Raw genomic sequence first — 12,146 nt, 5'->3', positions numbered from 1 at the left:
AAATGCAAGCACCTATAGTAGGTACCTTATACAAAATGCAGTGCAAACACTTTTGACTGGATAAGAAGCAGGCAGTTGCTGCATCCCTGCTCATTACAATTTAATCAAATGTTTACTAGGCCGAGGCCCATACAAACTGTGGACTATAAAATGTTTGCAGAATGCACTGTATAATTACTTTGCTATAATTACACAGGATTTTGACAATAGATTAGTGTTTGCATTGAGAAATGTTTTCAAAAGAACACTTGAAAGAAATTTATCAACCTATGACTAAAACATCAAAAAGGAAGGGTGTGGTTGTTATTTTTTTGTATTATATGGCATACTTCAGGACTCCAATATACATGCATAAGTATCAATTCTGCTCTACCAGTTGCACTGATTAACACTAATGCCCTGTAAAGAAGAACTCAATATATTGAAACTTTCTGTAGAAGCTGGTAGAAGGAAATGAACAAAGTGAACAAGGCATAAAGAAGGGCAGTTTGTTACCTATAATGCTCATAGATAAGGTAATGGTAGTAGTATGTACCAATACATTCAGCTCTGGAAAAGACCAAAAAAAACAAAAAACACAACCCATTATAATTTAATTAAAACTCCCCCATTCGGTTTAAACTATATGTAGCTTTTGTACCCCTATCACAGTTGTGTGGTCTAGTGCATTCCATAAGTATTTCCCTATTGTACACAACAGAGCTGAAAACTACAAGGTTGGTCCCTGGGCTTTGTCTGCACTAATAGTATACCACAAATCACTGTTGACTAGAATTTAGCTTCTCACTGGCATCAATTGCACTCAAAGTACCTGGAAACCTGTGCAGGTTCAGTGCTGTCACACTTAAAAGACTGTTTCAGGGCATATTCCCTACACCATTTACCAGCATGAAATTACTTGTCACAATTTTTATCTTTGCCAACAATCCTCTCTACTTCTCTGTCCCTGTGCTTCAAATGGTGAGGTTTGTAATTTCATTTGCCTTTGATAAAAATGTGCAAAAAGACAAACTTGCTTGGTGATCCTTCTTCATATCAGCAAACATGTAAAATTTAAAATATGCTTATTCATGAATTAGTGTGATGAGAATGCATGACTACGAAATCATGCAATTCTTGCAAGACTTGTTTTGAAACAAGGAATGATGAAGGAGGAGGCTGAAGACCAAACACCACCCACATATCCCTTGGGACAATCCATTGTCCAAAAAAATATCCCAACACTTGTAGATACAGAATAACCTACAAATAAAAGGAGCACTGAAAGCAGCAAGTTGCCAAAAGTAAGTGTGTACACAATGTGAACCAACACACACTAATAAAAGTGAGTTAACCTGTAGTGCAGACTTGGCCTCACTTTTCCTTTTCAATACAATGAGTAACAGCTACTCAAGCAAACAGTTATTAACCCAACACAATGTAAAATGTTAAAATCTCTTCCCATCCTGAAAGTAACAGAATAAAATTATTCTCAGAAAATAATGTATAAATTGATGGAATACCTTGCTATTGGTAAGCTATTAATAAAATTAAACACATATGGTGTTCCATAGGTATTTCTATAAGGCTTTCCACTGCTCTTTTAAAACTATATGCAACAGACGTAAACAATCTCCCCAGAAAGTGGATTCTGCCTCTACTTGTCTGTACATCCCCTTTAAAAAAGTTCAACTTTCCAATTGATGCGTCAAACTCAGTCATAAGTTAGTACAGTCAGTCAATCTGACTGGTAAGTCCCAGGTCAAAGTCTTCAGCAAGTAACAGATTCAGTAAAGCAGGTGCTCACAGATTTAAATCAAATCCAAAGTGAAGTTTCGAATGACATCTGGTGCTCCTGTGTCAAAGCCACATATGTCCAGCATTCCTCTGTCATCTGGGTCTGCAATGGTAAAGCTGTTGGATGTCAATCCACAAACAATCAGCTTGGATGGAATACCCATTCTCTAAAGGAAGAAGAAAAAAGATGCACATTGTTTCCAGTGTGCAGCTGCACAACCAAGTACGAACTCTTTACAAAAGCCAAGTCTTTTACACTTTACTGTGACAGATACAGGAAACCTGGCTGACTTGCCCCATCTCTTTGCTTCTGGAGAATGCAAGACAGTATACATTGACAATTTCCCTGGGTTTTCCAATTCCATCTGTTTTCCACTACAATAACATCCCCCACCGCTTCACAACAGGACAACAGAGAAGTTGTACTGGCTCTCCTACTGCCATTGCCTCTCTGTCCTACCTACGGAAATCATTTTCTTACTGGCCCGGCTTAGCTTCTGGAGAGCTTTTATAGCCACACATACACAAATCTGGTTGACCATGATGCAGACCCACTGAAGAGCCAAGAAGTACAGCACCTTACACTGATACTGACCAGAGCACTGTAAACTGGAATATTTTTAAGAGTGTGCCAGCCACTAGTATTGTAGTTTCAACTGCCACAGGTAACAGATTCTGAAGAGTGTTTTTATTTCTGCAATATAGCCATCCTTTTAAGAGCTGGGAACTATTTAAAAATCATCTATTTCCTACAGAATCAACTTTATGACAAAGTTGTACAAAGGGCATTTTACCTCTCTATACGTCCTCAAGGCTGTGGAAGGATGAGTCTCTCCAGCAAATGTCTCATTATCTGTTAACACAATAAAGACATCAACAGCTACACCTGTCTTCTGAGCCCATAGCATTGGAAGAGAACAATCTGTGGCACCCATTGGAATCTAGGAGAAATAAGAAACCATTATTAACAAAACAAGTCAGCAGACGTTTTAGATGGGAACTGTACTTCGGTTCAAAACTCTACTCATTTCTCACACTGGTGCACTCTGAGAAGCCCTCCGCAAATCCCTGGCGACTTCCTATACTCTTCAGCATCCAGCATAAACTTTTTTACCCTAGCATCTCTCTGTGCTCTTATTTCCTTTTACATCCCTGTCCTCAACATTTACTCAAACTCTATTGCCAGCAATTGACCCAAAGACTCCTATTCTTACAACAATGTTAGCCACATTCTCTTTCTGTCCCTTATCCCTAGAACTCCTATATAATGTCTCTTTCTTCCTTCCTCTACCTTCCAATATCACTTCAAATCTATGCTCAGCCTCAACTGCAACAAAGCTTAAATACAGGCAACTGCCCTTGGTCTTCCATCTTAGCCTTGTCTCTTCCTTCTCTCCCTGTTACTCCTCCTTTTGAAATTTATGGTGTAAACTCTTAATGCCAGGGTTTTATTTTTCTTCGATTTTGGCATGCAACTATGTAAAGTGCCATGTACATATAATGATGTTCAATAGCAAAAATGAATTTTAGTTCTATACTGTATTTTGGTTGAATCCTGACAAGACAGAAGTACTGTTTTGGGGGGACAGGAGGCGGGCAGGTGTGGAGGACTCCCTGGTCCTGAATGGGGTAACTGTGCCCCTGAAGGACCAGGTGCACAGCCTGGGAGTCATTTTGGACTCACAGCTGCCCATGGAGGCACAGGTTAATTCTGTATCCAGGGCAGCTGTCTACCAGCTCCATCTGGTACGCAGGCTGAGACCCTACCTGCTGGCGGACTGTCTTGCCAGATTGGTGCATGCTCTAGTTATCTCTCGCTTGGATTACTGCAATGCGCTCTATGTGGGGCTACCTTTGAAGGTGACCCGGAAACTACAACTAATCCAGAATGCGGCAGCTAGACTGGTGACTGGGAGCGACCGCCGAAACCACATAACACCAGTCTTGAAAAACCTAAATTGGCTCCCAGTACGTTTCTGAGCACAATTCAAAGTGTTGGTGCTGACCTCTAAAGCCCTAAACGGCCTCAGTCCAGTATACCTGAAGGAGCGCCTCCACCCCCATTGTTGTGCCCGGACACCGAGGTCCAGTGCCGAGGGCCTTCTGGCGGTACCCTCACTACGAGAAGCCAAGTTACAGGGAACCAGGCAGACAGCATTTTCGGTAGTGGCACCTGCCCTGTGGAACGCCTGCCCACCAGGTGTCAAAGAGAAAAACAACTACTTTACCAGACTTTTAGAAGACATCTGAAGGCAGCCCTGTTTAGGGAAGCTTTTAATGTAATAGATTATTGCATTTTAATGTTCTGTTGGAAGACGCCCAGAGTGGCTGGGGAAACCCAGCCAGATGGGCGGGGTATAAATAAATTGTTGTTGTTGTTGTTGTTATTATTTGGTTGAGTCTATTGATGTTTGATACAGGTCTCGATTCCATCTTTTTGAATAAACTAATCACAGATTTTAAGATCTTAAATATACTTACTAGAGGGAAATTCCCATTGATCACAAGTGGACTTACATCCAAGTCCATATGTATAAGATTATATATAGATTGATGAACAGTGAAAATTGCATGAAAATATTATGAAAAGTAGCTTCAGTTTAATTAAAAGGTGAAAAAATAATCTGAAAGTGAACAAGATACTTCAAAATATTATTTATAAAAGATTTTGTTCAAAATGAGGGAGAAAGTTTAGCAGTAGTTCCTTTTCACAATTCAGAACAATTAGTTGAACTTCCACATATAAAATTAAGAGACAAAAATAAAAGCTTTAGATACCTCAGACATCTTATTTAACACTTGAGGTAATGTCATGTCCTCAGTCACCGAGCAAGGGACCATTTCATGGGAAAAGGCAACAATATGACAATCTTTTTCAGTTCGTGCAACAACCTGGTAAGAGTGTTAAACAAAACAGCAAACAGAAAATTAAGCCTTGTTATTTCCATTTTGTGTTCTATGTTTTGAAGGGAGACCTAAGGGTACCACTGTCTGTCTCAGGAGCTTCACAGTGTCCATTGCTATAGCCACATTTACTCTTCAACTCCTCTCCTCTTGTACTTCTCAATAAAACTTATCACTCCATCCTCTTGTATCTATTTTGCTGCTCAGGGTGGCTCCTGTGTGCCTTCCTAGAGATGTGAAGGCCTAGCAAGAAAATGGAAGAATTATGAGGAAACCCATTCCCCCCCAAAAAATTTTTTCCTGTACTTCCCCCAGGCCTTCACATCTCTAGGCATTGCTCTAAAATGCACTAATGTGAGACATTTGGGAGTAGAAAGGAGGATGCTGCTCCCTCACTAAGTTGTTTGTTTTCTACAACCACCCCAAATACATGCATGATAATCTGCATTATACTTTTAGATGATAAAAAGTTAGATAGGGGTCATTATGTTTGCTTTGCAAGCATGCTTTTATCTTTTAAAGTAATCCTTTAAAAAATGAGGAAAGACTCTCTAAGGCATCACAAGCTACTCTCTTACACTACGCCCCACTTAAGTTTTTAAGTGTCTCTTGATTAGGTATGTAGACAGAGTGCATGTCCGGGCATGAAAGAGAAAGCTACTTCAACCTTCAAATTAGGGTTGAAATAATTTGGTAAAACAAACGTAACTTACCATACACATTGCTGCAGCGACTGTACTAGCATTCAGCACGCTACCCAAAACCTTTTGGAACATAGAGTCACTGACATCAATTGCAAGCATGAAACGCTTCCCTGTTGGCTCCACTGTCTAAAGAAAGAGTGTGAGAAGTAAATTGGGAGAGTGGTGGTTATTATGCTTTCATAGCATAAGCATACACTGAGAACAAGCAATATCAGTAAAAGAAATTGCTACCTTAAAGAAAAAGAGGGTGATGTCCAAATTATGGTCATCTGCTAATAATAATAATAATAATGATAATAATTAATAATAATATTATTTATACCCCGTCCATCCGGCTGGGTTTCCCCAGCCACTCTGGGCAGCTTACAGCATATTTAAAAACATAGTAAAGTATCAAGCATTAAAAACTTCCCAATACAGGGCTGCCTTCAGATGTCTTCTAAAAGTTGTGTTCTTTATCTTCTTGACATCTGAAGGGAGGGTGCTCCACACGGAGGGCAACACTACCAAGAAGGCCCTCTGCCTGGTTCCCTGTAACTTCGCTTCTCACAGTAAGGGAACCAGCTTGTGCAAACTGGTCATCATCGTCGTCCCATCCCCCCCACCCCCACTCCCCACAGGTCCCCAGATCTGTTTGAGAGACTCTGGAGCAAAGGAAGTCATGCTACAGGCACGACATTGGCTCTTGACCAGAACCAGTAGACCACACAGTATGAGAAGGATGCACAAGTTGTTGTTCTTTATAATCTCTCTCTCTCCCAAATACAAGGCCTCAGGGAACTCAGTAGTAAGAAGTGGCTGAAGCAGCATAATCTGCAGAATGTGTCTCCATGGGACTTAGCCCGGAAAAGAAAGGAGGCAGAGAAGCAAAAGATTTCTGTTTTTCAGAGTCCTTAAGACACTTCAATCATCCTGTCCTTAAACCTTTATTATTAAAATTCAATACTTTCATAAATGAAGATTGCTCATCTGGAGGCTTATACTATGTGTATGTATGGATAGATTCAAAATAAAGGTTAAATCAACATGCCGTTAAAACAGGCGTGAACTTCTGCAGCTACAACTGACAATTACCTTGAAGGTCTTGTAAAATGAGGCATCAAGTGCTTCCAGAATGTCATTATCAGGTTGCCAGCGAAGTTTCCCCCGATAACCACGTTCTCCTTTGTAGTTTTCTAGTGCAACCAAAACATGGAATGGATGTATTCGAGCCTAGAAAAAGAGGGCTGCATTCTCAAAGACATGTAATTGACAAAACAATATTCTAAATACAAAAAAGAGTGTGGTCATCTTAAGTTGTCTTCTGACCATCCTAGCTTACATTACTTTTTCTGAACTTTTCTGTAATCTTCACTTTACACCAAAGGGGGAATTTCAAGATGTCCACACAACATACAGTCGTACCTTGGATTTCAAACGCCTTGGCTCTCTAACAATCAAAACCCAGAAGTGAGAGTTCCGGGTTTCTAATGTTTTTTTTGAAGTTGAACGCCTGGCGTGGCTTCCACGACTTCTAATTGGCTGCAGGACGCTCCTGCAGCCAAGCAGAAGTCACGCCTTGGTTTTCAAACGGTTCCAGGAGTCGAACGCACTCCTGGAACGCATTCTGTTCAAGAACCAAGGTACGACTGTATGTTGAGATATCCAGGTTTTTAATTTTAGGGTTGTTGTTTTTAGCAACTTCTCTCTGATGCCCTTACATCACATCAGATCTAAGCTGTGTTGCAACATCAATACCCTCTGCCTCCAATTAATGTGTTTCTACACTTTCCATCATACCTTATTCTAGAACCCTCATTGCAGGATTAACCCTCTTCTCAATTGAGTAAAAGAAAGATTTATTTCCCATTTGAGTACCGGTAAAAGGTTTCTGTTCTTCCTACAAAATGCTAGTCCTTAAAAATGGTACTCAGAATGGTGGAGATAGTAATAGTGTGCTGTTGTTTTGTCAATTCCACAATACTTCATGCTTTTCTGAGAAAATGCTTCCCAACATTTTCCTTGATCAATATCGATTTTCTGAACATATTGCAATGTGCAGGAAAGACCTCATAAGATTCTTGTTTTTATAACCTTATCCACAACACCCGCAATTCCTTAAACTAGAAATAGTGGCCAACTTTCTTCCATCTCTATGCTGTTTGTGGGTTCAATATATTTCAAACAAGATTTACAATTTTAAAATTCTTAATTGTGATATTGCTATTTTAAGTTGCAAGTGTAGCTACACCTTCAACACCAATTTCTATTATTGGAATGATCTACTTCAACTGCACAGAGCTGCATTAGCATAATACACATGAGTCTCACCTTTTTAAGAAGTTTTTCATTTCTTAGTCTTTCACAAACTGTTGCTACTTCTGGGCTTCCCGGTTCAAGAACAGAATTTGCTGTCATCTTTCCTAGATTCCTCAACACTGCTGTTAAGGGCATCTCCTGTAACAATGCTTTCCACACCTTATACAGATTGAGATAGAAAGACCAGGATATGGTGTTTTAAAATGGGGATATATTACATTTTACCATTAAAGAATCAACAGGCAGTTATACATCATCAAGTTAACTACACAGTTAGTGCACATAACAAATTTAAAGCACTTACCTCTTTAGATTTCAAATGATTTGTCAGAAGGTGTTCCCTAACTAAACTATATTCTTCTATCAAATGAATCACTTCCAATTCATCCTTTGTATGCTTCACCCTCTCCACTGCCTCCAAATATTTTAACAGTTTTTCAGTATCAGGAGACAGCTTGCTGTCTTTATATGCTTCTTGGACTTCCTTCCACCCTTTCATTACATACTTCGTGACTACGGCAAGGCCTGTTGAAATAGGAAAAAAGCTATACTCAGTAACTCTTGCATAACATCTTATTATTAACAGGATGGTTAATAATAAGTTCCCCCCCCCACTGTCAAGTAAGTGACCGGGCTATCTACAGCAGAATATGCAAATGCACATCAATATTTACATTTACAGCTTGCAGAAAAATATCAAAACTATGATCAGACATAATTCAGTTAATGTAAAAAAACAATAAATTACTAGCGATTTGAGACAAATTTTCCCTTCATTTCACTGTATAGAATAAAATGGACCATACATAAGTAAAAAAGTGGTTTTTTTTTAAGTGAGATTTTTGTCATTCTACTTAACATGGTTGTAACAGAGTAAGGACTGTTTCTCCCATTATGATGAAAGCCATGAGTAAAATCACAGTTACACTTCTGTCTAAGTATCTGATTTCAAAGTGTGTTGTCACTCATTTCTGCAATGTCTAAATGAGCCTACGCAACAACAGCTCCCCAGTTTTATGCAGGATTCATTCCTCATTCTTTCATTTCTTAAAACAAAATAAAATAAAATAAATTCCTTCCAGTAGCACCTTAGAGACCAACTAAGTTAGTTCATTTCTTACACACTCAAACACACAGTGCTTACTCCAGACAATTATAGCTGTAATGGAAAATTCCCAGTTGTTGTTACCTTCATTTGCAGGCTTTAGATGGGATAACCTGAGAAGATCTTTATGACACCAGCCACTTCTTTTCTTATATTTTGTCACCGCTAAGGCAATAGCCATGTCATTCTTCCCATTGTACCACTCCGCAACAGCTTTTCTTAGGGCACGGCCCCACATGCCACATTTCATGCCCTCCTTCAGATCCTTTTTAAACTGAATGAAAGTGAAGAGATGGGTTGGTATATGACAAACTTCAGGGACAGCCTTATAAGCTGCTTGTTTTGTTTTTGAATCAGAACACTGTGAACAAACGGCAAGCGCAAACAATGCTGGCTCCTGTTTTGCTGCCCTCCCTTCTTGACTGAACGTCTTTATTTCCTGTACCACGTCACAGCCTCTGCCATCTTCAATAAGCCTCAGCAGAGCATCAGCATTTTCGAAGCCCAACTTTTGTTCCTTGATGTAGTAAGTACCTCCCTCAGAACCAAAACACAAAAAACGGCGCAGTCGATTCATGTCAGTAACCTGCCACACGTATCCACCTTCAGAATTTGGCAGCTGCTTTTCATTGAAAGGTTGTGTTTGACTTGTTGCTACTTCCATTGCTTCTCAATGTTAGGAGGCTCCTGAAAAATAGGAGGGAAATGCTTCAAATAGATATATAATTTCTATGGCTTACCTTATCTATAGTGAGATCTATTAATCTGCATGGATATAGTTATGCTGCACAAAAAGTACTCTGCCATAATTCTGAGATTCTGCTACTGTCCAGAAGTTATATCTAAATGTTACAGCCTCGTAAGTTCTTAAAATAAAATAAAAAAACTTGAAAATAAACAGTAGCAAAAGCCAATGCCCACTTAAAACAGCACACATCCATAAAACCAGTTAAGTCCTATGAACCTATTTGTGCTGACATGAAACATTTGGTGCTGGCACCTGAATACTGATAAAATATATTTGAGCACACCAGTGGAATAAGTTGGCCAACCATGCACACAAAGTCACTTTTTTACTCTTTAAGAAAGAAGGACTCAATAAAGTTATTTATGTACTCTATGCTATTATATGACATTAGAATAATTATTGTACACACTTTCATATATCATAGTACTTTACAACTGTACAACTCTTCACATTTCCCATGCAACTCTTCTGATTTAATGTTTGAGATATGGGAATTGCTGTTGGCACTCACAGAATAACATCCATTTGTTGACTTACTGTTGCAGCAAGCATACAAGGCTGCTTTATACTGAATCAGTCTATTATGCACCTAACTCAGCTTTGACAGGCAAAGGCTCTCCAAAAGTTTCAGGCAGAGGCCATGCCTAAACCTACCTAGAGACACCAGGGATTGAATCTCAGAATTCTGTGTGCAAACCAGATGCTCTGCAATTGAACTGCGGCCCTTTCTCCAAAACCATTCAAATCCCTTTTAACTCAGGACAAGCATATCGGAGGAGGAATACTTATTTAAGTTAAGGAACAAAGAGTTTATACTATCATAGCAAAAAAAACAAAACGTGCTAGCTGCTTCAGGGATATAATACTATGCCCTACCAGAGATGCACCTATTATTGTTACACGTGTGGGTTTTTTGCTGCTGTTTTAATAACGATAATATTCCAATGATATGCTGCAATTATTTGTGCTAGACAAGTTCCAGTTATAATGGCACAGTGATATTACACAAAATAAAACATTGGTCATATTTTTGAACATAAATTGAAATCATTTCACTACCCACATTCTAACATAGTTTTGAGCCCCAATCTTGCCTTCCAGATAGATAGATATAATCCTTTCTTCCTTGACAAATTATCCAAGTACAGGATGCAATAAAAACATTAATCCATCAATCTCAAGTAACAGGCAGATAAAACCACCAAAGCAGGACAGCAAGCCAGGATGCAGCAAAAAAACCCCACTCTACTCGATAAACACATGCTTTGGAGGGTGAAAACTGTTTAACAGAACCATCACTGCCGGCTTCTTTAAGCTGGAAGGATGTTACACAAATGGGGCACCACTGAAAAGGCCCTCAGAGGGATGAACCTATTCAACTGCAGAACAACCAAAAGGCTCTCTCCTCCCTCCCTGGTTTTAACCCAGACAGGGGCAGGTCTCTGCCGGAGGAGCCACTGAATCTGTAGCCTGTACCATGTTTACACTATGTATGCGCGTTCAGCTGTCAGATATACAAAACACGCTCTTCCAAAACTTCCTGCGAAGTTTCGTATTTTGACCAGGCAACAGCACTTCGACACCTTTTCAAGGCTGCTGAGCTATTGTGCATAAATACATACACACACGTCGCCCAATGACGTCAATTTATTTTATTAAATCTGTATACCGGCCTTCAAGACCCGAAGATCTCGGGGCTGGTTCACAGCATGAAAATACGAAATAAAACTACAGGTGAAACGAAGTAATAAAAACAAAACAAACCCAACAACATGCACGGTGAGGTCCTCTGCTTATGCGCACAGTCTTCCACTGAACTGGTGCTAAAGGTACAATGCAAAGGAGTTTGAAAGCTATTGGGGGGGGGTGCAACACAAACCCGCACAAAAACACAACTGCCGCCGGTTCACACTGCCTAGCCAGCTGCTGTCGGTTCGCGGCGCTCGTGTGAGCGTGAGAACGCGTGTGTGGAGTAAGGAAGCGCGGAAGAGCGCGCTCGGGGCGGCGAGAGAAGGTTGGGCGCCGCCGCCAGGCCTTCAGGTCGAGCAGAGGCGAGGGGCGGATTCCCTACGACGACACGCCCGAGCCGCTGAGGGAGGCGGACAAGGCGGGTCCTCCGGCGTCGCGGCCCTTCCCCCCGCCCGAGGAAGAAGCCGTACCTGAGCGGCAATAAGCGGCTCCCTCGGCGGCCTTCGACGGGTCGCGCGGGTGGGGAGGTCCGGCCGGCGGGCAGCTCGGAGGCTTCTCGTTCTCCGCCTCAGGACCCCTCGCGCCTCCTGACAACTTCCCTCACGAGAGAAGGACCCGGATGCAGCGGCTCGGGGAGGCCATCCCCCAGGACCCGGATGTCGGCGCCCGACCCCGCCTTCCCGGCCGGCGTTTCCCTCACGCCGCGAAAACAAAGGCCCGGATGGAGCGAGAAGCAGTAGTTCTCTCCTCATGCTTGGCCTATGACTCACCCTGAGATTTTATTAATATAATAAATAAATAAATAAAATTCCCTTATGGAGGAATGAGAGGAGGCGTCGCCCATGTATCCCTTTTCATACGGGAAAAGGAGCCTCCATACTTTCCAAGGTTGGGCCTCCGCGCCTCAGAAGTGAGCTTAGCG

General features: G+C 41.0%; 1 protein-coding gene across 1 annotated transcript; it reads right to left on the bottom strand.

Annotated features, from left to right (window-relative positions):
• Nucleotides 1-579: 579 nt before the first annotated feature.
• Nucleotides 580-11,940, bottom strand: RO60 (Ro60, Y RNA binding protein). Its single transcript, XM_033151397.1, has 9 exons — nt 11,695-11,940; nt 8,872-9,474; nt 7,987-8,207; nt 7,695-7,841; nt 6,459-6,596; nt 5,394-5,510; nt 4,555-4,668; nt 2,571-2,717; nt 580-1,943 (listed from the first exon to the last, which is right to left on the bottom strand). The coding sequence occupies exons 2-9, from the start codon at nt 9,449-9,451 to the stop codon at nt 1,791-1,793; spliced, it is 1,617 nt and encodes a 538-aa protein (XP_033007288.1). The 5' UTR covers nt 9,452-9,474; nt 11,695-11,940; the 3' UTR covers nt 580-1,790.
• Nucleotides 11,941-12,146: the final 206 nt, after the last annotated feature.

The sequence above is a fragment of the Lacerta agilis genome, chromosome 6, assembly GCF_009819535.1.
Source record: "Lacerta agilis isolate rLacAgi1 chromosome 6, rLacAgi1.pri, whole genome shotgun sequence".
Taxonomy (NCBI): Eukaryota; Metazoa; Chordata; class Lepidosauria; order Squamata; family Lacertidae; genus Lacerta; species Lacerta agilis.
This window is presented reverse-complemented; position numbering and strand designations above follow the sequence as displayed.